The sequence below is a fragment of the Schistocerca gregaria genome, chromosome 4, assembly GCF_023897955.1.
Source record: "Schistocerca gregaria isolate iqSchGreg1 chromosome 4, iqSchGreg1.2, whole genome shotgun sequence".
Lineage (NCBI taxonomy): Eukaryota > Metazoa > Arthropoda > Insecta > Orthoptera > Acrididae > Schistocerca > Schistocerca gregaria.
In genome coordinates, this window is record NC_064923.1 from 561,643,515 (window position 1) to 561,670,769 (window position 27,255).

Genomic DNA, 27,255 nt, shown 5'->3' on the forward strand with positions numbered 1-27,255 from the left:
CAAGCAACAACGAGTATTCAAAGTAAGGTAATTAAATTATTTCATATTCGTACTGTGAAGTTACTTTGTCTTGTGAAATATTTAAGTCTCTTATGCTCTGTTAAGAGAGTCAACAGACTGATGTGGACTTCTGGTCCGCTATTGAAACCAGGAAGACCACACAGGTTTTTAAACACTTGTCATAATTTGATATAAAATAACTGATGATATTTAATATTTGTTCCCAGATGAGGAAGGTAACATTACATATGGGGACTTTTTGTCTGGGATTTAAATTGCATTGTTTGGACTGATATTTGTTCTATGTTCACAGGTAACAATACGTACAGTAACGGTAAATTAGCCAATAAAGAGCAAGAGGAAAATGAAGCCAATGAAGAAGGCAAATCACATTTATTAAAGGACAGAAGCAATTACGCAACAACAAAATTAGGCCTACACTTTACGGTCGACACAAGACCACGCGGAAAACAAGATAAGTGCATATACTGGTTTGTTCATTGTTGACCTTTATAGACGTAGTTTTGTTGGTTAATAAGTTTCAATATTTCTTGCTTTAAAATGACGATAACAGAGGATCTTGCAAACAATCAAGAGGGGGATGCAAAATCGAATGCAAGTGGCAATGTTAGTACCAGTACAGGAATGGTGAATACATTATCAAAAATTGACGTTGAAGAATTAGATAAATCCATGATGTTGTAATTACTATTAAAACAAAATTCTGAATTGAAGAATGTAATTGAAAATAAAGTGTCTGGTTGAAAAATCGAATTGTTAGAAAATTCAAAATGCGTAAAAGAAAAACTTGTGAAAGAAAATAGCCAATTGGCTCAGAAATTCTTTAAAGTAAGTGTAGGTATCAGATCTGACATGGAATTAATGAAAAACAGTTCAGAAAAATGTGCAAATAACACTGAGGATAGGGTGGGGAATGTAGAAGATACACTCAATAAAGTCAAACTAACAATCAAATGGGAAGCGGAAGAAAGTGTGAAAAATTTAGAAGTATTTGCAAATGACAGAAAAATTAAAGAGGGGAAATGATTACCAGAACTGACTTGCATACGAAAAATTTCGTTGGAAAATTGTCAATGCTTGAAAACCAAATTGTCAATGCTTGAAAACAATGTTACGGAAAAAGTAAAGACTGTTGAGCATAATGTAGATTGTTGTAACACTGTAATTACAGACAATGAGCATGAGGTAGCACAGTTACAGAAACAATTAACTGAAATTCGGGATAATTTTCCCATGAAATCGGTGGCGACTTCATTTAATGGATTTTGGCCAGGTGCTAACGTGCATAATTTTCCAGTGGACGGAAAATTACACCCACTTGACTTCATTATAAATTGTGACAATTTTTTGTATTGATTGAGTGACACTGTAAAAATTAAATTCATTAAAAATTTTCTTGATGGTGAAGCTTTGACGTGGGCGAATTTATCTGCCTCTCCTAATGTAACACACAGTCAATTTGAAAAAAGCTTTTTGAATAAATTTTTCTCAGAATCAGTTCAAGCTAAAATTAAAAGTGATTTCCTTAATGGACCTAATTATAAAGAATGTGATGGCACAATGAGGGAATTTTGCGAGAAACAGTTACGAAAATTGGTACATTTCGACAGACCTTTTGATGAATTAAGACAAATAGATGCACTAAGACTAAGATTACCAAACAGACTTCAGTAGGACTTAGTTTATGGGCCAGACGGCTCTGTTGAACAATTTTTGAATTATGTGGAAAAATTAGATCGGGCATTGGAGAGAAACAAAAGGTTTAGTGGACATCATTATGAACAAAATCATGGGGTGTGGAACCAAAATTTCAATATTGGGAATAATTCTAGGAGAGAGAATGGGAATTATCGAAATAATTATAACGGGAACAATCAAAATTATCAGCAAAATCAACATGGTAACTATCAGGGAAATTCCAATACACAAGAGAATGGCAACTGGAGGTGAAATGAGAACAGGGAAAGCAATAGTTATGGTGGGAACAGGAATAGACAATGGGAAAATTCAGAGAGAAGACAAGATGGGAATGTGCAAGGGCGGTTGGCGTTCCAATCAAGGCCTGTCAGTTTGGGACGAACAGGTATAACTTTAGAAATCAGGCTATGAGAAACCAAAGTAGGCATGTACGTACTAATTACGGGAAAAAACAGATTGTTGATACAAATAGGGCACCTGAAGTTGTTAAGAGACCATTTGATTAACAATTTTGGCAGCAAATAAGTGATAGGAGGGCAAGCAAAAATAATTGTAGACACATTAGTAATGAGGAATCAGAAATCAGTGGGGATGTAATGAAGAATTTGTTTATGGAGGAAGGAAATGTTGTGAGAGGTGATGTGGGGGGTTGTTCCTATGTTAATAATACTAACGACACCTATGATACTTATGACATTAATGTATTCTGATACAATTGTAGTAAATAGTGATCTCAATGATGTGGAGTGTTCTGTGAGTGAGAATGAGAATCAAGTACTGAATAATAGAGTTGTAGAATTGAAGGAAGATTGTGTTGATGATGTGAGATAATGTTGAAGTGGTTGATGATAGGGAAGTTGAGTCACGTGTTGAGGTATTGAAGGATTCTGAGGAAGAGGCTATTGACGGTAGAGATGTTATGGAATATGGAAGAGAGATAAAAGTTTTTGTTGTGGTTAAGGATGATGCAGATGCTGGTATCAGGGAGGAGGGTAATAATAATGAAAGCAATTATTCAGTAGAAGAGGATCAGGATGCAGTCATGGTGGTCAATAAATCATCAGTAATCAAGGGGATAGATGTTGAGAATGAGGAGGTAATTATTAACATGGAAAACAAGGAACAGAGACTTATTTGTAGATTGTGGGATAGGCTTATCGAGGATAATAAAGATAATATGAAATTTGCAAGAAGGTTTATCCTGTTTGGTGGGAGAAAGCAAAAGTAGATGTAAAATGTAAAGAATTCCTTATGGTGAGTGATATTAGTAATGTGTCTAATTATGTTTGTGAGGAGAATCCTGATTGTCTTCTGCATAATGTGAAGACGGAAAATAGTTTGGCTTATATTAAACAAAATGGTGATCTGAATTTTAAAAATGTGGAAGATGATTTGTTGCATGAGGATGTTGATGAACAGGAGAGTGAAATTATAGGTAGCCCATATATAAAAATTTTGTATTAATGATTGGACGGGTTCTTGTCTGATAGACACAGGGAGTCCCATATCAGGAATCAGTGAAAAGTTAAGAGATAAGAGTAAATAGAAACCACGAGTTTGCAGAATTGCCAAAAGTAGGGGGTTAAAATTAGGGGGGGAAACAGGAAGATTCAGTAAAACAGTAAAAAGTCAGATACTTTTGTCTTTCAAAGTTGGAGATGTGATCTTTCAACAGGGTTGTCTTGCCATTCTGGAGCTGAGTGAAGATATAATTCTGGGCATGGATTGGATAGTGAAAGTGGATATGGGATTTGACTGGGGAAGCAAAAGTGTCATACTTGTGTATCCTACAGATAAAGATAAGAGGTGTAAAGTGGAGTAATAGACATAATCAAATCTGGGGATAGATTATTCTGATGATGGGGGATATTTAGATTGTTTTGGACAGCAGACTTCTGATGATGTGGATTATCAAAGGTTAGTAGAAAATAAAATTGCAGAAGCAGGGAATTTAAGCAAAGAACAGCAGTCATCTCTGTCAGAGCTTAGGTTACAGTTTTAATCTGGAATTTAGCCAGTAAATTTGCAATATTGTACATATTTAAGGTTTACAGAATGAATATCTTATGCTCTTGTCTTTCATAATGAATGCTAACTTGAAAGATTTTATTCATGCTCATGGCTTTTGGAAGTATCATTTTAATTGTAATAAAGATAATTATGTTAATATGCACTTATTGCAATATTTGATTTCTGGAGATCATTCAACCCACTTTATAAATTTACTGATCTATTCATCCTTGTGCTATGTATCTGTGTTCTGGCAGAAAGTTTATATGTTTACTGTATAACCCCGCATAGTGTCACATTTGCACTATTGATTATGCTTATGAACTCTTAACTATTGTATTGCTCAGTATTTGACAACTTTGTGATGTTCAATTAACTGTGGAAGTTTGAAACCCACTATTCAGCCATGTGGCGTCATAACTGATTACTAGTCATATTCTGCTTGACATGTGCTCTATGCACCTAGGTAGATATCTGGTTGGGTGTACACTTTTGATCCAGGGATATAAATATTAATTGTATGAAAAACTTTGATGAACTATGCTTTTGAACCACATATACATTTTGCTCATTATGTATTTTCTTGTTGAGGCATAACAAACAGTACATGAAATGCTAAGTATGTCAACTGACATCATAGTCTGTGTTGAAGCACATCTTATGTGTTATAAGGCATCATATAATTTGGAAATGGATATTTAAATTTGTTATTATCTAACTTAACGGAAGTAATGCATTTGAATTGGAGAGGTATAACAGTAGCTGAGATTTTTCAGTGGTAAACCTTTTCATTAGTGAATCTATTTTACATTGTAATTACATTAAAAACAAAGATTCCAAGGCTTACCAAGCGGGAAAGCGCCGGTAGACAGGCACAATAAAATAACACACAAACACACACACACAAAATTACGAGCTTTCGCAACTGGCGGTTGAGGGGATGAGGAAGTGGCTCTGGTTATTTGCTTCTCTACCAGGTCGGGAGGGTAGTTGCGGGATGTGAAAGCTGTTTTCAGGTTTTTGGTGTAATGGTTCAGGGATTCAGGACTCGAGCAGATTCGTTTGCCACGAAGGCCTAGGCTGTAGGAAAGGGACCGTCTGATATGGAATGGGTGGCAGCTGTCATAATGGAGGTACTTGCCTCTACACTTCCGCCTCAACTGACATCTCTGTCCAAACTCTTTGCCTTTAAATATGTCTGCTTGTGTCTGTATATCTATGGATGGATATGTGTGTGTGTGTGTGTGTGTGTGTGTGTGTGTGTGTGTGTGTGTGTGTGCGCGCGCGTATACACCTATCGTTTTCTCCCCCTCAGGTAAGTCTTTCCGCTCCTGGGATTGGAAAGGCTCCTTACCCTCTCCCTTAAAACCCACATCCTTTCATCTTTCCTTCTCCTTCCCTCTTTCCTGACGAAGCAACTGCCGGTTGTGAAAGCTCGTAATTTTGTGTGTGTTATTTTATTGTGCCTGTCTACCGGCACTTTCCCGCTTGGTAAGTCTTGGAATCTTTGTTTTTAATAGATTTTGCCCATGTGAAAGTTTCTTTCTATTTTATTTACATTGTAATTAACTTTCTATAAGCTTTATGCTACTTTATATTCCAAAATTTTAGAGCTGTGATGTTTTTGTTGTACCACTGAGACATCTCATTCAAACTTATGTTGTTACTGATAATGGATCAGTGATACTCAAACATTTAAGCAATACTGAAAGACAATGGAAACAAACTATATGAGAGAGAAATGTACACTCTGACATTCGAAACCCTGAAATCAATCCTATACTCAACACAATACTTAACAATTACTGTGAACTTATAAATATGGATATACCAATCATATGCTTACATATATATTGATCTGTAGTCTTACACATTACATTAGAGCAAGGCTGAAAAATTTTATTGCCTTTGAACAAAATTTTGAAACATTTGAAATCCTGTAGTCACATGTTGTGAATAACTATGCTTTGTAAAGATTTTACATGCCATGATTAACATTTGGAAGAGAAGGAACCAGTAGTGTATGAACTCTATGTTACCTTGTTTGTATACAATATGATAATACAATTCAAATACCTATTACTATGTGAGAAACCATAAGAAATATTCAGGCTGAGGTCGTAACGATGCCACTTTGCTGATGATATGTTATAAAAAGACACTGAAAATGTGATATTTGCTGTATAATTTGTCATTCTTGTGAAACAATTTGAGTACAGGGATCATTCTCTGGAACTGATAGGAAGGTCGTGGAGAGAATTGCATGGTCAGCTCAGAGTTGTTGGACAGTGTATGATACTTGTGGCACAGGTGACTCATACACACTAAACATAACACATTTTCTCACTGGTGGAGTGAACTTTTGTCGTGACTTATGGGCTATGGCATAGTTATGTGACTACTGGAGGAAGTGACTGGTGTAATCTGCTCATACTGCTAACTGTGTGACAGGAGGTATAAGGGTTTGGAAACTGCAATTAAGTTTGTGTGAACCAGTGTTCATACACACATATGGTGATGCTAAACCAGTATCAGCAAGTTGTGAATACTATGTGGTTCTCACGGAGACACATAGACCTTGTGGACATTGGTACAGGTTGGACTATTGCTCACGTTCTGTCATTAAGGCATGGAACGGTTGATGGCTGGGCTGTGTGCTGGTGGCAGATAGCTGACTCGACACTTTACTTGTTCATTATTTATTTTTTTTGTGCGGGAAGCATGGACCTTGAATAAGCAGAAGGATGCTACACACTGTACATAGCTACACATTACATACTACCTATGCCATAAGTTTAGGGGAGTTTTATATATGTTTGATTACCATTTCTTTGCATTTTAGGATTAGTGAGGTGTTTGCTATTTTGTTGTATATAATAGAAAACTGAATTGACCAAGCAATTACTATCCTCTGTTTTACACGTTAGGTTAGAGAAATGATGTGTTAGGGAGTAATATTTTGTCTTATACACTTTAATAGAAATAACTGGACTTTAAACAATAGTGATCCACTACTTCAAACCAAATAAAGCTGCAACCTACACTATTATTTATACTTTTTGATACAAGAGATGGCTGGGCTAACATGTTTCCAGTGCACTGTCACCTCTGATTTTAAATAATTACACATCTTTGAGGAAAGTTTGTTACTACTGAAGATGACCGGGTTAACATGCTCCCACTGCACTGTCACTTCAGGATTCGCACTTTTAGCTATTTTATATTATACGGTGAAAAATTTGATGTGAGAAGGCTGACACAGATTTAATTGATGTGAATTCCATATGCTAAAACTATTACATTCATATTTTATGTTTAATAATAATTGCTAAAAATCTTTGCAAATTTGTTTATGTAAATATGTAAGTCAAATTTCGTAATCGAATCCAGAATGGTAGAGAACAACCATCCTGGGTGGGATACCATTGCAAATATGTGTCATTAATTAAGTGTTATATGATTCCAGGATAATTACCATTGTACGTAAATATACAACCTGACAGATGAGGAGTGAGACTCAAGAGGAGAAGATTGGTGGGCACAAGACGACATTTGAAGAGAATTGTTAGTATATGTGTAGACGGGTCAGTAATTCATTGCATTGCATGTCTGTAGAGATCTCATGCGAAATTCTTTCGCATGAAATCTCGAGGGGTGTGTGTAATGTAAAGGACTACTGAAACTATTGATACCATTGGCTGGCGAGCTATGCGGTGCATGGAATCGACATGAAAGAACAATTATATTAATATAAAATTACGGTGAACTTAAACTGATATATTATCATTTTATTATAAAAACTAATAATTAGAAGGACAACGGTATTATGTATTGCTGCAGAACTATTTGAGAACTCTATTCAATTTTCGTACTGTTTTCATAAGTGTATACGTGTGATGTATAAAATATCTATGCTCAATTTATGTTAGCAAACCTGTGTACTTTGCAAGGTCTTTGCAGAAACAGTTTTTGCTGGGTGAGGCAAAGGGACAGTTGCGTTTTGGTGAGTCTAAGAGATAGTGAGTCTTGAGAAGTCGTGAGAAACGCACGATGTTGGAAAAGCTGATATTGGTGAACTACTGATTGTTATTAAGATGATATTACGAAAATATATAATATGGAAAGCTTTAAACAGTATCAGTTCTTATGTAGCATGTGACAAACCCAAGGACCCATTGTAGTAACAATTACAGCAAATCCAGAAGCTACTTCTAGACAATGAGAAGGCAACAACAAGTATCAAGGTAAGGTAATTAAATTATTTCATATTCGAACTGTGGAGTTACCTTCTCTTGTGAAATATTCTCTTACACTCTGTTAAGAGAGTCAACAGACTGACTGGGACTTGTGGTCCACTATTGAAACCAGGAAGACCACACAGGTTTTTAAAAACCTGTCATAATTTGATATAAAATAATTGATGATATTTAATATTCGTTACCCAGTTGAGAGAGGTAACATTACAACAGGCAAGTGCTCTACCACTTGCCCGCAAAAGACAAATGTCCTGAGTTCGAGTCTTGGTCCGTCATACAGTTTTAATCTGCCAGGAAGTTTCATATCAGCACACACTCCACTTCAGAGTGAAAATCTCATTCTGTGTGTGGTTTTGGTTGGGAAAAGAAGGTCATTTAAAAGGTTTTGGGCTTAAGGTGAGGTCTTCAGAAAGTACTGAGACTTCTGCAGAAGTCAGACAGGTTGACAACAGTGTTACAGGATAGGTGTTCAGGGGCAGCATGTTTCAAGGAAGGTGGAAGTAGTTTTGGGGGGAGTTGCTGGGACATCTTCCTCAGATGATGCACAAATTTTAATGGTAAGCCCATTAGAAGGGAGTACCAAGTACAAGACAAGATTTAAGATAGAGGATGAGACATTTCTGTTTTCATATGGCTGAAGAGTGTTTTTAAAATTTGCTAGAAGTACAATAAGAAGTGATTCACGGCTGGATGGTCGGGGGACAAAAGGAGTGATTGAAAAGGTAGTTTCAAAAAATTCTTTTTTTTTTTTTTTTTTTTCAGCTGAAAGAGATAGTAAGTGTGCTCATATATAAATACCAAATTGACACGAGCAACAGTAAGTACACATGCAATTGTAAAAGAATACATGATGTTGGACTCTCTAGAAAGGAAGTTAGGAAAGGAAGATCATGCCGGGTTAGAAGTGAGGGATTACTGAAAGCATACCAGGGGATTTCAGGGTGGAAAGGGAGGTGGGCCACAGTTGAAAACAGGTCGAAACTGTTTCAAAGTACTGTGTGAGGAACTTCCTGGCAGATTAAAACTGTATGATGGACCGAGACTTGAGCTCAGGACATTTGCTGACTGATGACATTCTTATAACCTTGACTCAGGCAAAGGCAATCTGTGCCCTTTTCTCCATAACCTAAACACCTACTCCCAAATCTGCTTCACCTGGTCCTCCTCAACTCAACGAGCAACATTCTTAGATGTTGATCTCCACCTTTCAGATAGTCAATAAATATGTCTTTTCATATCAAGTGCACCAACTATCAACATTATGTCCACTTTGACAGCTGTCACCCGTCCAAGTCAAAATGTCTCTTCCTTACAGTGTTACCACCTGTAGATGTCACATCTGCAGTGGAAATCAGGATTTTTCAATGTCGTACCCAGCACGTCCATGAACAGCTTTCCTGTGGTATCTCCTCCTTCAGCACCTGTAAACTTGTTAACCTGCCACTGACCAGCGCTCCTCTGATCACCTAATATCACCCTGAAACTTGAAAAGCTGAAGCACATTCTTCATCAGATCTCAAATTATATCTTTTTGTGCTCCAAGATGAAGTCTATCCTACCCAAACTTTACACACAGTAGTGTTCTGCCACCCAACCAAGCCAGAGAATATCCTTGTCCATTCCTACTACAATCCTGGGTTATTCTTTTGTGGATGACCCAGGTGCAAGACCTGTTCTATAAATCGGACGGCTACCTTCTACTTCAATCCAGTCACAGGCATTTCCTACCCAATAAAAGCCAGAGCCATATGTGAAAGTAGCCACATTACATATAAACTATGCTGAAATTATTGTGCAGCATTTTATGCAAGCACGACAAGCAACCAACTGTCTACTCGTATGAATGGCCACCCACAATCTTCACCAGCCAATGGCCTAACATGCCACAGACAACAAAAATGACTAACACCTGCTTTACTACCTGTGCCACATCTGCAGTGGAAAGCAGGAGTTGTTACCTCAGAATTCCTTTTGTCTTGTTGGTCAGCCACTGAATCAGAGACACCTGTTGTTCTCACCTACCTCACATTACCACAATTCTTCGCTTGTGTTTTCTTCCCTATCCCCCCCTCCGCCAAATCCATTACCCCATGGAATTGCTCTCAATAAACGATAATCAATAATTGGTGTTGGCATGGCCATTGTAGTGTGTGTGTGTGTGTGTGTGTGTACACTTTTACTAGAAGAAGAGCCAGAGAGCTTGAAAGCTAGTAAACGCTGTTCTGTTACGCATGTATGTGGCACACATCAATCTGCTCCACGTGAGTGGTTGCCGTTCCCTTAAAATTTCATGCATATTAAACACCATTAACATAATGATGGCATTTAGCTCTTGTATGAAGCTGTGTAGATATAATGTTGTTTCTTAAAATAACTTTTAAGAAGACATTATTGTTGCAACTGACTGATGAAATTATTTATTTATAATATCCACAATTGAAATTTCAGCATTTGACCATTTACAACTGCAAAAGTATAAGTCGTAAATAAAGAATTTTAACAATTGATGGTGACATCAACGTATTTTAAAAAGCTTTATATGACTGTTAACCTCAGCCATGAAAATATAATCAAAACTGCTTCCACCAGTACCATTGGTGATGGTGATGGGCCATAACTGGAATAGGTAAAGGAAATGAGTAGGAGGGATGAAGAGATAAATTTCAACAAGTATGCAATCATAAAACTGATAAACTTACCTCTACGAAAGGATACAGTGACTCCTGGCTTGTTAAGTCAAAATATCTATCAACATCAAAATGTAGTTTATATCGTCCACTACATATCTCTAAATCCTGTAGGAAGTTACTGAATCGACCATCTTCATCAGTATATCTGCAAGAGTTTAAAGGTAAATGTGTACTCTAGTCACATTAAAAAACAAAGTACGTAAGTTTTTACGAAACAGGCAGAAAAAAATCCATCATACTGATGATATGTCAAACACAAATTAACTTAAACACATTGAGAAAATTTGCAATAATAAAGCACTGGAACAAGTAAAATGGACAAAAGAAAAGAAATGCAGTTGAACAAATCTGACCTACACTCATGCGCGAAAACATTATGACCACTCCCTGCTGTGAGACTGAATGCCCCATATTGGCGCTGTAGGCAGTTGACATGGTAAGGAAAGTAAATAGATAGAGCACGGTCTAATGGGGAATCATTCTGGTGACAATAGTGGCTGGAAACAGGAAAATTTGCTGACATAAGAAAATCTGACATGGGGTAAAATGGAACAATAGGAAGTCCTGCACAAAGCAACAATTATATGGAAAACACAAATTGTTAGTCACCACATAGAGGCGGAGTTAAGTCACAGATAGACCCAATGACAAAGAATTGTGATGCACTTTTGTAAGCCAGTCATAGCACATGTCACATGATCTCGCCACCCGATGACAGTGGATATTCAGAGCATAGGACACGTGATGTAGTCAGCCAACAGCAACATCACTGTTAAGTAGCATGAACACGGAAAGTTAATAGTTTAAATTAACATACATAGCATTCCTACAAGAAAAGCAAAGCTTTCACATATAATATTGGTCTCTAAGGTTAATAAGCTGCATGAGAAGCTAAGCTTACGCATATAATGTTGATCTTTTTCGCGTGTGTTACGCTTTAAGATATATCACACAAATGTGCCAGTGGTGCCAGCAAAATTTTTGATAATGACATAAATGTCTGATCTTCAGGGTTCGAAATGCTTCTAAAAGGCTCGTCACCAAAGAGTTGATTTTTAAACGAGAGTCAAATGCTCTGTGATTTAATAAATTCAAGGTACATTGTTGCACATAGTTCAACTTATGTAAAAGGATATTTCCTTTGAAAGTAATGCTTAACCGCTACTCGCAATATTTTCCTGCGACCTGCTAGAAATAGGTTAGTTTCAGCAGTTGCCAGAGAGCGCAGATAACAGGCGACACCGCGCTTGTGGAGCTATCATGATGTAGGAAGCCTATATGCATATGTGTAAAACACTGAAAGATCATACATAAAAAAAAGAACAAGACATGATACTCCAAGAGCATCGGAATTTTGTGAACCATATTAAAATGTGCACATTTAAAGTGCATACTTAAAGTGCACATTCATATGTCCAGATTCCCAATGAAGTAGACCTCAACCTGATAGTAAGCTTTTCAGTGTGGTTTTCGGAATGAAAATTTTCTTGGAGCACCAGTACTGTACTATATCACGTGTGGTTTTTTATTATGGCATAATGTCATACGTGCTAGAAAGTGAAAACGTGTGCTTGAAATGCAGCGGACAGTTGAAACTAGCCAGTACTGTGGAGTTAACCCTCTAACGGTAAGGTTGGGGTTGGATCCGACCCCAGGGAATCTGTTCTGTTTATAATTCCCCTCTCCCTTTTCTGAGAGCACTGTGGTTCTAGCTACCATACCAGCCAGTCGTGCCGAGAATGCCGAGGAGGCCATGTCAGTCTGGTGAGTGACCTGCAGCTACCCTCTCTATCCAAATCCTACATTACCCGCGCTCGAGTTGGATCTGACCCCACCTTACTGTTTATGTGATACTTATTAGTTTCTTTTGTGGGGAGGATCAACCCCATATTGATGTTTATATTACATCTAAGTTTTATTTTCTCTTTTAATATCTCACTAAAATGGCGCATCAATTCCTTAGAACTCCTGAGGAGATATACAATGAGTTTCTGCGACAGGAGGCTGAGTCAGAGGTTGGCGACAATATCGATGCAGAAAACTGTTCAGAAACCGAGGATGATGTATTAGCTAATACTGATGACATGATGTATTTCATTGTGCGGCAGGAGCAGCCGAGTTTGATAATTCTCAGTCAGATGTAGATGATGAGAAAAATTTTGAGCTAGGTAAAAACTTAAGAGACAATATGGACCAACACACCCATCCATTCAAAATTTTCTAGGACACCAGCGTCAAATATTATTACTCATCTCCCTGGTCCATGTGGGGAAACAAGGGGGGTCACTAGTGAATTGGAAATATTTATATTATTTATAGATTTGAAAATTATAGAAAAAAGTTTTGTACACAAATCTGAAATCGAGAAATCTACGCAAAAGTACAATATGGTCCAGTGGTTTCATTTACCAACAGAGAGTGTTGAAATAAAAGGGTTGATGGGCCTTCTCTTCATGAGTGGTGTCCAAAAAAATTCTATGCTCATTGTAGATGAGATGTTCTCAGCAACATATGGACCTCCGGTATTCCGTTGCACTATGTGCAAGAAAAGGTTTGCATTTCATCTAGAAAACCTCCGCTTCGATGATAAAGCCACCAGATAGGCCAGAAAAATAAACAAGAAATTTGCGGCTTTCAGAGAAGTGTGGCGCATGTTTGAATCTAACAGTGAAAAAAATTACAGTCCATCTGAATATGTCATAGTAGATGAGACTCTACTAAGTTTCGGGATGCCATTCCATTCAAAACGTATATCCCAATGAAACCCGACAAATATGGGTTGAAAATAATGTCACTATGCGACGCAAGGACATTCTATTTTTTGCATGGCATCCATACAGTGGCAAGGGCAACAGAATAAAGAGGAGACCTGGAGATCTGCTTTTACCTGCCCAGTATGTTTTGCACCTGACGGAATCTATCAGGGGTTCTAATAGAAACATTACAGCGGACAATTGGTTCTCCTCACTGGAGGTGGCTGACGCCCTCCACAAAAAGACATTGAAGAGGAACAAACTGCAAATACCACCATCAATGCTGCTTTCCTCTCCAGTAGGCTCTTCAACATTTATGTATCAGGACAACAAAACTTTGGTGTCATTTACCCCAAATAAAAATAAAAACGTTTTACTGATATCGTCTATGCACTTCTCTGGAGAGATAAATGAAAAATCAAATAAGCCTGAAATTGTGGAGTTCTACAATCTAACTAATGGAGGGGTCGATGTATTAGATACGCTTTGCCACAGCAGAACCACAAAAAGAAAATTGAGAAGATGGCCCATGCGGTACTTTTATGCTATTTTAGACATTGCTGCTGTAAATAGTTTTATCATTTCCAAAAGCAATAGCAAAATGGACAGCTTTTCAAATGACGCGAGGATATCATTTCTCAAAAATCTTGCGCTCTCTTTGACAAAACCTCTTATGGAAAAAGAGGTTGAATAGCACACATCTTCCCCGTGAGCTCCATTCGAAAATTTTTAGAAAAAGAACCAATCAAATTAGACAAGCCTACCCAAGCATAGCCACCAAAGAAAAGATAATGTGATTTTTGTGACAGATCAAAAGATAGGAAATGGAATGCTTTTTGTAGTAAGTGTAATCGTTCTATATGTGGGGAGCATAAAGTTATTATATGCCCTGGCTGTAAAGAAACTGAGATGTGATAAATTGTGCCAAATATGTATTTCCTTGGCTGTATGTGATCGTTTCCAGGATAACATTATACATTTATTATTTGTTCCTATTACATTATGTGTACAAAGACATTTATTATTGAGAACTTTATATTTCAAAACTGCTGTCACTGTAATTATTTTCTACAATTAGTAAGAGATGTTTCTCATTTAGTTCCTATCTTCAGAATTTCTAAAGCACTCAAGTTCCTAGTTGATGACTGAATCTATTGATTTTTACTATGTTTTCAATAATTTTATAGAGAATATTTCTATTAAGGTATTTTTTTGTGATCAAGCTCCTATTTTTTCTAAAGTACTTTATATTCTTACTTATTGACTGTAAAAATAAAAAAAAACCTTGTTGTTATAACAAATATTATATGCGTTTAATTGATAATAAAACTTTTTCCCATTATTCATTTTTTATTTTACCCCAAAAATTGATTTTTGGAGGGTGGGGTCTGATCCAACCCCCCTTACTGTTTGTGTCAGGAAACTTCACCTTACTGTTAGAGGGTTAAACATTTCGTTTCAAATACATTGACTGCCTCTGCGGAAAAGGTTAATAAAAGTCAAATTTCTTTAGCAAACAGAGAAAAATAACTTCATTGTTCCACAAGGCGATTAATGTTTGACTGTCAGAAAGGGGAAATAAAACAAAATCTGAAACTAAAGACATATTTTAGCCTTCCGTAATTATGTGAATGTATTTTAATTCACTGGATAGCTCCTGGTCACAGATATCCATTTTGTTTTCATTTGACGCGAGAGTAAACGAAGGGGAAACAGCAAAATCACTAAATGTAAACACGGGTTACGTGGAGACTACCCACTATAACTCAGACTGCTCTGCGCAATGGCCCTGGACCTAGGATATTTGCGAACCTGGTTAATACTAAAAAAATTGAATTTTCAAAAACATGTCCATCTTGTAATGCACATCTTTCTGAAAACTCTGAAACATAAGCCAATCTCATATACTAAGCAGGTTGACAGACCTTTTCAGTTCATGTCACTACTTCTGTGAATTTCTCTCTCTACGCATAGGCTATCCCTTCCATGGGTTGCATACCCTTTACTCTCCAACACATTTATTGTATAGGGACCACTGCATGACAAACACTCACCAATATGCAAATCATCCTACCCTCTTTTGCTATTCATCCAAACGAAGATGCTGCTCCTTAACCTTTTGTCCATTCTTGGTCACTATACAGTTACTTCCCATGCTCCTCTAAATTCACATTCATACTTATACTTCTTTTCATTTGGTATCTTAGTGCTGGTATTACTTAGAGTTTGTTACTTATATTACCATATTTCACACCACTGATCACTTTAGAAGAGTCAATAATGCCTGTACACTGTTCACTTCTATGAGTTACCTCAAAGTGTTGTTGCTCCTATTTTAAATATTTTAAACTCTCCTAGCACAACATATTCTCTATTTAAAACTTTAAGGAGTACAACAGTAAGAAGTTAAAAGTGATAACTTATATGTTAGCATAACATGATCTCCTTTAGGGAACATTTTCCCTTCCTCTACCCCTCGTTTATCAGATGTTGCTAACATGTTACCAAACAATACCATAAATGACAGTATAATATACACTCCTGGAAATTGAAATAAGAACACCGTGAATTCATTGTCCCAGGAAGGGGAAACTTTATTGACACATTCCTGGGGTCAGATACATCACATGATCACACTGACAGAACCACAGGCACATAGACACAGGCAACAGTGCATGCACAATGTCGGCACTAGTACAGTGTATATCCACCTTTCGCAGCAATGCAGGATGCTATTCTCCCATGGAGACGATCGTAGAGATGCTGGATGTAGTCCTGTGGAACGGCTTGCCATGCCATTTCCACCTGGCGCCTCAGTTGGACCAGCGTTCGTGCTGGACGTGCAGACCGCGTGAGACGACACTTCATCCAGTCCCAAGCATGCTCAATGGGGGACAGATCCGGAGATCTTGCTGGCCAGGGTAGTTGACTTACACCTTCTAGAGCACGTTGGGTGGCACGGGATACATGCGGACGTGCATTGTCCTGTTGGAACAGCAAGTTCCCTTGCCCGTCTAGGAATGGTAGAACGATGGGTTCGATGACGGTTTGGATGTGCCGTGCACTATTCAGTGTCCCCTCGATGATCACCAGAGGTGTACAGCCAGTGTAGGAGATCGCTCCCCACACCATGATGCCAGGTGTTGGCCCTGTGTGCCTCGGTCGTATGCAGTCATGATTGTGGCGCTCACCTGCACGGCGCCAAACACGCATACGACCATCATTGGCACCAAGTCACAAACGACTCTCATCGCTGAAGACGACACGTCTCCATTCGTCCCTCCATTCACGCCTGTCGCGACACCACTGGAGGCGGGCTGCACGATGTTGGGGCGTGAACGGAAGACGGCCTAACGGTGTGCGGGACCGTAGCCCAGCTTCATAGAGACGGTTGCGAATGGTCCTCGCCGATACCCCAGGAGCAACAGTGTCCCTAATTTGTTGGGAAGTGGCGGTGCGGTCCCCTATGGCACTGCGTATGATCCTACGGTCTTGGCGTGCATCAGTGCGTCGCTGAGGTCCGGTCCCAGGTCGACGGGCACGTGCACCTTCCACCGACCACTGGCGACAACATCGATGTACTGTGGAGACCTCACGCCCCACGTGTTGAGCAATTCGGCGGTACGTCCACCCGGCCTCCCACATGCCCACTATACGCCCTCGCTCAAAGTCCGTCAACTGCACATACGGTTCACGTCCACGCTGTCGCGGCATGCTACCAGTGTTAAAGACTGCGATGGAGCTCCGTATGCCACGGCAAACTGGCTGACACTGACAGCGGCTGTGCACAAATGCTGCGCAGCTAGCGCCATTCGACGGCCAACACCGTGGTTCCTGGTGTGTCCGCTGTGCCGTGCGTGTGATCATTGCTTGTACTGCCCTCTCGCAGTGTCCGGAGCAAGTATGGTGGGTCTGACACACCGGTGTCAATGTGTTCTTTTTTCCATTTCCAGCAGTGTATAATATATCAAAAACAAAATCTATGTGTATTTAATACATATATTTTCTGTACTTCTTTGGTCCCTTTAATAAGGTAGCATCTATATTAGAATTTTTATCATTTGAAGAGTATACTTTTGTTGCTATTTCCGCCCCTGGACTTTTCAAATCATCTAAGTCTGTCTATTATTTTTAGTTTCTCTCCTTCATTTCTCAAAAAGAGCCATCAACTCCTCAATCTTTGTAGTGAGAACTGGCATAAAACTATAACCAAAAATAAATATTTAGATTTAAAAGTACTTTAATACAAACATTTCTTATCCATCTTTCTACACCAATTCAAACATAAACACAGCACACGAAATCTACGTTCTGGTCTGAGTATTCTCACCAAATGATGAAAATAGGTTGTTGCAATGTGATGCCGGTGAGTGGCAAACATGTAGCCAATGCAGCATGTCTATGAACTGTGCTGCTGACAGTGTGTGAAGATTAGTTGCCGTTGTGTCAATCGTTGCCTGCTGTAGCAGTGTTGTGGACTGCTGAGTTAGTAGTAGCCCTCTGACCCAAGACAGGAAATCTTCTTAGACCAATGATGAAACCTACTAGTGTTCCAGTGTCTAGTTTGACTTGAACACAGTTGTATTTACTGTTGTTGTCATCCAAGTTGCTGTGGACAACGAAGTATAATCTCAAACTCCTTTTTTCATTCAATTGTCTTAAATTCTTCTTTCAGGTAGTATTTGAAATTACTTTTCTTTTTATACTTCAATTTATTATGTTACACTACATACATTTAGTCTTTTTTTCTTTTGTTGTTGTTAGTATCGATTGTCCTTGGCAACACAGGTTTTCCCAAATTATTTCAACGAAATTTGCATAAAATTTTCTTCTTCTCTCTCTCTCTCTTTTTTAGTTCTGTTAATACATGTTCTTCACCTAGGTCACCATAATGAGATCGAACTGCAATGGTTTGTGGTGGGGCATCAATGCTACATTGCCCATGTGCAATCTGTAATTCTCTTATGTTTGATATTGGTAGATTTTTTTAATAAAATTTCTTTCAGTTGCCTCCCTTGATATTTGCCAAGGTGGACCTGCTAGCCAATCCCATCCAACCATGCTCAAACAGTCTTCACAAGACTTCATCTTCTTGAGTGTGGATGGGAGCTGAAAGAAAGCATTATTTGTCTACCTAGAAACATGAATGACATAAACAACTGAACTTTAAATCTTCTTCATTAAAACTTTCTCTTACAGCAATATTGTCTTTCAGAACATTGTTTCATATACTAAGCTGGTTAAGAGATTTTCTTTAACACATACAGCATGTGAAGAAGCATGACAAGATGTATATCTTAACATAAGCCAACTCAACAGCTATTTCTTATGCCATCTATTGTAACTGTGACTTTCCTTTTTGTCCTTGTCTACTGAAGACCTTCAAAGCATGATGCAAGGCAACAAATGGCCCCACACAGCAGGTGGAGATGCTCACTAGTTGTCTCTTCCTGCAGTGATGCGTGCAAGGAGTTCTCCCATCTGCACACATTGTAATACTATCGCATACAGTGTGCTGTCCTGACACTTAGTCAACTACTAAATGTCATGAACATCTTTCCCCTTTATGGAAACTTGGAAGTGAAACAGATCACCCTAAAAATGTCAGATCACACTTCACAACGTGGAGTAATCACTTATTGCAGCAAGTGCCACAACACAGGTAAGCAAAAATTCTAATCACAGAAGGCAGTTTGCACACATCTCCTAAACTAAAAAGAAAATGCCTTTGAAAAATTGTAGACCTCATTCACTAGATTGAAAGATCAGGGTACAAAACATCACTTTACGTGAAAGTGAATCTATTACACCACAACTGTCTCTGGGTGTTGGAGCCTGGGCTGTGACACCTGGTGACAATGACTGTATGTGAGTTGTGGTTCTGAGAGTGCATGTACATTTTCTATTTCGGGAGAAGGACTTTGCCCATAAGCTTAATATTCAGCAGTCATTCCCTCATATCTATCTGTGACTCAACGCCACCTCTATGTTGCGGATAGCAATCTTTCCCTTCCATATTGTTGTCATGAAAGAGGGTAAAATGTTACGACATGGCACCTGGGACTGAGCATTTCGGAAATGACGTTGAGACCACAAAGGCGAAAATGTGCTGGACATCCACACTTCATCACAGATCATGGAGGCCAGTGGCTTGCCTGCAGTGGCAAAGTGTTGCACTTTTTGTAGGGTAGGCTGAGGATTACGATTTTCGAAAAAAATCTTAAAACAAAGACTTCTAAAATAGAAACACTGCAAAAGTACCTTAATTACAAATTTCTACTAGGATTGAAATGACTACAGAAATTGTTATAAATAAATACAAAAAATATGAAACACCTTCATACAAATAAAAATATAACACAGAGTAACTCACCGTTACATTTTTTATATATTAGTTCTATCCTCCAGTCCCTTTTCTGGGTGTAAACATCAATAATTTATAAGGCTCTTAGCTTCCACTATGTATTTCAGAATAATTTCCTCACATCTTAGTCTTTCAACAGTCTTAATGCAGTTTTCAATTTTGAGCTTAAAGCATCTTATGTCCACAGTTTTATGTTTACCCCAATTGCTCTATGAAAAGACTCATCATCCCACCCTTCATTGTTCATCACATCATTAAATGCTGTTCTCAGTTTGTATAGTGAAGGTTAATGATTTTTACACTGCATGAATGAAAATTCTACCTTGTTTCACAATGACTTGGTAGTTTAGCTCCCCTTTCCCTTAGAAGTTCAATTCTTTCCTGGAACGGTTAAAAATTGCATGAAATCCTGATATATTTGCTACAGAAGTTTTCACATGCGTTATTTTTTTAAATAATTTTTTAAGCATATAGGAGGTCAAGTTCAACTGATGTGCATGAATGGACACCACAATTTTTCCCTACCACTGCACTGCAGCTACAGTATATTTGTGATACTAATTTGTTTTTCAATATTTCAACTGTTTAGCACTTGAAACTAAACAATGGCTATGCCTTGTGCATTCCGGATACGTCATAAAACTCTATGTTTCTCTCTTGTATTTCTCCTGATTCGTTATTTGCAAAATGAAAAATTACACTCATTTGATTTCTAGTTGAGATATCCATTGTTTCGTCAGCTTGTACTGATATAAAAGGGAATATATTTAATTTCACTTGAAATTTGTTCTTTAACAACATCCATAATACAAGCTTTTAATTCATTCTGTGTGTCAGAGGAAGTGCCTTTAAATACTCCTCGGATGCTACATATCTTTCATGTATGGTGTTTCTTCCACTAAGAAATCCAAAAGTTCTAAATAATTTTCTTTATTTACTGACACATCATGACCCTGACGAACTACATCTTGCTGTACTAAAAAGCAGACAGTCAAAGTCAATCTCTACATAATACTTCTCTTTTGATCGCCCTTCTCATTACAATTCAAAGCCTCCAGACGTGTTGTTTTTGAAAGAGCATGGTCAATTCTTACTGTACCTAGCTGATTGTATTTAACAGCTGCTGTGATATGTGAAATGGAACATCCATGCTCTTCAGCTTTTGAAAGAAAATTTTGAAGACTCTCTTCACCTTCTCCCCACTTATGCCATTCCAAACAATCCAAATAATACACAGTAATAACAAAAAAGTTTGTTCCTTACAATGCTGCCACAACCATGGTTTGGGATTGTACCATTGTGTTTGGAAACAGATTTTCCATAAGATTTTGTAACATGCAGACTTGGCATCAGCTTTTCCTCTTTCACCGGGAGTTTATCTTCCAAAGAAAGGCGAGAGATGACTGCAGGGTTTTCTATTAAAAATTCAGTGTGTGTCCACTGGGGGCCAAACCACACAATAACCCTGTGTTCGGTGTGGGGCAGCAATGGGGTGGGTGGATTGCTGTGGCCTGTTGTGGATTGTGAACCACTGGGGGCTATGGAAGGACGAAGCCTCTCCGTCGTTTCTAGGTCCCTGGTTTAGTACAATACAAATTTTAATCTGAGGAACAATGAAAATACATAGGCTATTTCCTATCATCTTGGAACGACATCCAATGATGCATTCACATTTATTTCCTGTGAATTATGAATGCCTTCTTGTTCTTTGTGTTTTAAGTAAACTTTTAAATTAAGAGTTTATGGTTTCTCATTCTACCTGGCTTGCTGCTAGTGTGCTAAAGGATGCGAAGTAGTGTTGTTAGGGAACTGCTGAATGACTTGTCATTCCAAGGTGTGTATCCGCCTGCTGGTGAGAAGTAGAAACAAATCAAACACCAGCTTTTAAAAACTGTATCCAGGCTGTAGAAACCCCAGTCCATAACGTGAAAGAAATGGGATTACTGTGAATGCTCATAAGAAGCATGGAACTCAGAGCTAATATTGGTTGCAAAGCTAGAGGAGTGATGCATTATAACACTGACAGGTGCATATACACAGCTCAGACAAACAATATTTGAGAACATTTATTAGGGTATGTGAACAGATCTGATTAAATTCAATTTGGATGAATTGTTTTGAATTTTTTGGGTAGGCTCAGCCTTAGAGCCTTAATGGATGTATCGCCACTGCTTGCCTGCTCTGTGCCACATCTCATGACAGAGTACGATGTTGGTGAAGGCACAAGTGTTTCAGAGCACAGCATTCAGCACACTCTGCAGCAGACAACCCCTAAGTGGTCCCACACTTGTGATAAAGCAAGCTGGGATATTTTTACATCTACATCTACATCTACATCTACATCTACATCCGTACTCCGCAAGCCACCTGACGGTGTGTGGCGGAGGGTACCCTGAGTACCTCTATCGGTTCTCCCTTCTATTCCAGTCTCGTATTGTACGTGGAAAGAAGGATTGTCGGTATGCTTCTGTGTGGGCTCTAATCTCTCTGATTTTATCCTCATGGTCTCTTCGCGAGATATACGTAGGAGGGAGCAATATACTGCTTGACTCTTCGGTGAAGGTATGTTCTCGAAACTTTAACAAAAGCCCGTATCGAGCTACTGAGCGTCTCTCCTGCAGAGTCTTCCACTGGAGTTTATCTATCATCTCCGTAACGCTTTCGCAATTACTAAATGATCCTGTAACGAAGCGCGCTGCTCTCCGTTGGATCTTCTCTATCTCTTCTATCAACCCTACCTGGTGCGGATCCCACACTGCTGAGCAGTATTCAAGCATTGGGCGAACAAGTGTACTGTAACCTACTTCCTTTGTTGTCGGATTGCATTTCCTTAGGATTCTTCCAATGAATCTCAGTCTGGCATCTGCTTTACCGACGATCAACTTTATATGATCATTCCATTTTAAATCACTCCTAATGCGTACTCCACCCCTCTTGTTTTGCCATCTGCCTACTTAAATTCTTTTCTTCAATTTTAACCAATTACCATTAACATACATGAATATAATCTGCATTTCCAAAAGGAGAAAGGTTGGCCTCCACTTTTAAAGAATATAACAACTGATCTAGTTTCGTGCTTAGTTTTATGTATGTAATTGATTTTCTAATTTAATTCAATCATGCCTCATTAGTATCTTTTGTTATAGGGTGAAATCAGTGACTGTTTCGTAAATTAAATTGTTGGCATTTAAACATATATAAATCCTATAATTATTAAAAAGTTTGGAAGAGGGAACACTAGCATTCTTTAAGTATTTATTTGGCTCTATTCGAAAACATGTTTGCAAAGGCAGCCAAATTAATTAATAGTTTTTTTGAAAGTATTGTTTGCATAATGATATCTGTTAATTTCATGATTTAAACAAATATTCGGCCTAACACTTGTAGTAGAAGAAACTGTTAAAAAGACTAAATTTTTTGATGTATTCAGTTAATTTAATGAGTTGAGTTTTAATTGTAAATTTAACTTCGAACAATGTGTAGTTTCAGTACATATTACTGGAGGATATACAAGGGGCCCAATTTTTGGTCCCGAGACAGTTAGTCCATGGCAGAGTTTCAGATGAGAAACCTGTGTTGATTAGAACAACAACGCTTCAACTTAACTGTGAAATAAGTGTCAACAATTAGGCCGTGTGCTAAAACAATGACAGTGTCTCCCCCACATGTGTAGCAGTATGTGGAGGTTTGCCTGCAAACTATTATTGATGCTTATGGAAAGTTAAAACAATAGTGCACTGGCCACATATAACTGTGTACTACTGGGCAGGTTGTGAACAGTGAATGTACACCTATTGGCTACATCATTTAAAGTAGTCAGTGTTGTACTTCCACAACCCATTTTTCAGTCAGTGTATCAAAGCAGTACGTCGACACTGAGGACAACAAACAAAGAAATAAAGTAGGCAAACACATCACACACTGACCCAACAATACTGTCAATTATGACTGCAACGGCCACAAGAGCCTCAAGATCCAACCTAGGATCGATGGCAACATATTTCTTGGTCGAATGAACCATGTTTCTTGTCAAACACCGGCACAAGTCATGCCTGGATATAACACTCACTCAGGTGAATGGCTGCTTGAAACATGCACTGTTCCACATGTGCATGCCAGTCGGGACTATATTATCCTATGAGAGAAATTCATCTGAGTTTTGTTGGGAGCTGTGGTAGTAATCACAGGCTCTGTGGAAGTATCTGCCGTCAGGATAACAGCCCATGTTACAAGGCCAGAATCATGCTACAGTGGTTTGGGGAACATGCTAGTGAACTCTTGCTGATATCTTCCCCACCAAATTCACTAGATCTGAAGCCAATGCAACACCTTTAGGATGCTGCTTAGTGCAAGCACCAGCTCATAATTTATGGGAATTTCATGACTTGTTCTTTGACTCTGATACCACATGCCTCTGGAAACCTACCAATGACGTGTTGAATCAATGTCACTCAGCATCACTGCTCTGTTGTACTTCAAACTTGCACCAAAATGCTATGACACAAACTGTCTAAATGTGTTGGCTTATCAGTGTATAATGTAGGAGACATTAAAACACTCATATTAGTGAAACATGCAGAAATCTCAGGATAGGCACTTATGTATCACACAAATGTCTGTGGTACAAATAAATGTATTACAATTATAGTTGAGCCTATGATATTATTTGCATTAGACAACAACTATGTGCAGTTACCACTTCTCCCTTCCCGACTCATTTTTTTCAGTCATTTCCACCACTCTTCTCTGCCTGTTTTTGGATGTCATCTAGCCTTCATTCATTTCTGGTAGCTATATATGAAAGACATAAGAGCATAGTGAAAAAATATTTCTGTGGTCCATTGATATGCTTCTGAGAAAGGTTCTGGAATCTTACCAACTTTTGCAAGTTTTGAACAATGGTTGACTATTTAAAGTGAAGGGGATGCCTCCATAAGGTATCAGCTGCTGTTAGCTTTGAAGCTGAAATAAGGTCATTTCTGCAGTTTAAAAAAATAAATTATTCAACTGTGCACCTCAGTAGGAATTAAATGTCTTAAGTAATTGCACTTGGTACATCAGAATTCAGCCCTTCTATGGAAGTGGTCATTGAATGGCTAAACAAATTTGAACAATGATGGAGGAGGACATCTACTGTGCCTAGCAAGGTTTGTATGTTCTGTTGGCCTTCTCTGTGATTTACTGAGGACACACTGCTTGTGTTAAAAGTCTTTCTTAGGGATGGTATCATGATCCAAGAGAAGAAGTCAATAAAACTTAGCAACATTACCGAAAGTAATTAGACTGAGTGCAGCACAGTATATTAAAATTTTACACACTTTCAACAATAAAATATTATTTTGATTTAAATGAAAGGGCAGTTCTGAAATAAATTATATTGATTCTCCTGCCTACAAAACTTGCTAAAGTAATTTCTTATCAACTAATCACTTCACTGAATCAATTTTAGCTAGTTACATGTTTAGTATGACAAGAATATTTTTGTCTATCTATCTGATACTTCATTATACTACAAACCTACGAAACCAACAACATATTACATCTACTATAATGAATGTAGTAAAAATTACCCTTCAGAAACAATTGTCCATTTTCCACCCATCAACCGGTAAAGGCTGACTTGCAATCCATTGGCAGGTTTTCCTTTGGCAGTGTCCAGAACATGAGTAGAAATTCCTTTCTTAGGACCTTGTGCAGTGCTCATCTCAGAACCAGCAATCTGCTGTAAATAAAAAATACATTTTTAATTATGCTTTGATATAAAATGTGCATTTATGGTATCCTTTACACAATTGATATCTTACACCTTGAAGTGCACTGGGGTGAAAGAGATAAAGAAAGAATTAGTGAATATATATATCTACATAGAGAGCGAGCGAGAGAGAGAGAGAGAGAGAGAGAGAGAGAGAGAGAGAGAGAGACCTTGAAAGGTGAACACAGTGACTAAATTTGCTGTAAATGTTCTGAATTCTATAACTATTGGACGCTAGTAAATGCAATACTTTTAATAAGAAAATACAAACCAGAGATGAGTTCAAGTGTGAATGTATGACTTTGATTCGGCCTACTGCAACTTCAGCTTGTCTTGAGGCTGTAGACATATCTGCACTGAGATACTGGCTCTTGAAGAACTTTATCACTTTGAGGGTTAAAAGGTCATGTCAACAGCATCTAACCTATGACCCATTCTTAACAGGGGAGTTAAGCCTGATTAATCACATGGATATTATTCTAGCAGAGCTTTTGACAACACTTCACCTGATGTTGGTCTACAAAACAGTCTCCCAGTTTTACCATAAAATTTCCTAACTATAGAGAAATAAATAACTTTAGACTTTACAATAACAATAACTATTAATGCAAAACTTGTAGCATCTGGGAACATTGTCTTTGAGATAAAGGCAACAAAATCTAACAGCACAAATCATTTAGACACCATATGCACTAAAAATGGATGTTATGACAATAAATGCATTTTATGTACTGTATTGAAAAATATATTCAGTGGCAACAAATACTGTTTTTACCCGCTATAGATTAAATACATTCAGTAAAGTTAAGCAAACAAGGTGAAAACAAACCTGTTAGTAGTTGCATAGATGGAAAATGAATAAACATCTTGTTCACCCAAGTTAACACTGAAATCAACAGCGTTTTCTTTGTGAGGCAAATGATTAACTTTTCCAAGTTATTTGTGTGTCACAGAAAGACACATCACCAAAAAATGGAAACTCCACACAGGAATATAAACAATGTAGGAAAAGACAGATTGCTACTTATTGTAAAGAAGACATGTTAAGTTGCAGACAGGCATAATTAAAAGACATTTACACAAAGCTTTCGGCCACAGCCTTCATGAACAAAAGAGAAACACACCATAAGGGTGACCAGACATCTGAATAAAACCGTACAAGTCCTGCTTTTTATCTCTCATCCAGAGTCTTGGTGGAGTTCTTACACAGCAGGATCGCCGATTTTATCAATTTTTCACAACTAATATGGATGGATCCATAAGTGACTGCAACTATTGATTATTTAAAGTTTATGTGTTGTATTTTCAGTTCACGATTGTCTTGGATTAACATTATAGGTTTCATGACACATACTTAGTATTCACGGGTGAGTGTAATTTTCTGTTTATTGAAGCCAAGTGAGTTTTCCTAAATGCAAGTGTACATTCTCAGATGTTCTTTCTTACAAATATTTTGTCTTCCCTTCAAGAAAGTGAGAACTGAATTCAAAGCAGAATGTAAAATATGTGGAGCTGGAACTTACATCACAGTGGCCAATAAGTTTAAGAAATACCCCGGCAGAGTGTTTTGTCGTCATGGTTTTATTTCATGGGTACTTAGTCATTCAATCTGTTTATATTCGGGAGACTGAATAAGAACAATTGGCCATAAAGTTCTCCAGTTCTGCATAACATACATAAACATCATTTAATTTATTTACATAAACAAAAT

At 38.0% G+C, this 27,255-nt stretch overlaps 1 protein-coding gene across 2 annotated transcripts in view; it reads right to left on the minus strand.

Annotated features, from left to right (window-relative positions):
- Nucleotides 1-27,255, minus strand: part of LOC126267954 (uncharacterized) — a 94,195-nt gene that overhangs the window by 8,751 nt on the left and 58,189 nt on the right. The window contains exons 4-5 of one of the 2 annotated variants that reach the window (XM_049973288.1): nucleotides 25,363-25,514; nucleotides 10,685-10,820 (exon numbers count right to left, since the gene is read on the minus strand). In XM_049973288.1, coding sequence (XP_049829245.1) covers nucleotides 10,685-10,820; nucleotides 25,363-25,514 — 288 coding nt within the window. The remainder of the gene's footprint in view (nucleotides 1-10,684; nucleotides 10,821-25,362; nucleotides 25,515-27,255) is intronic. The other variant, XM_049973289.1, reaches the window with a different exon arrangement.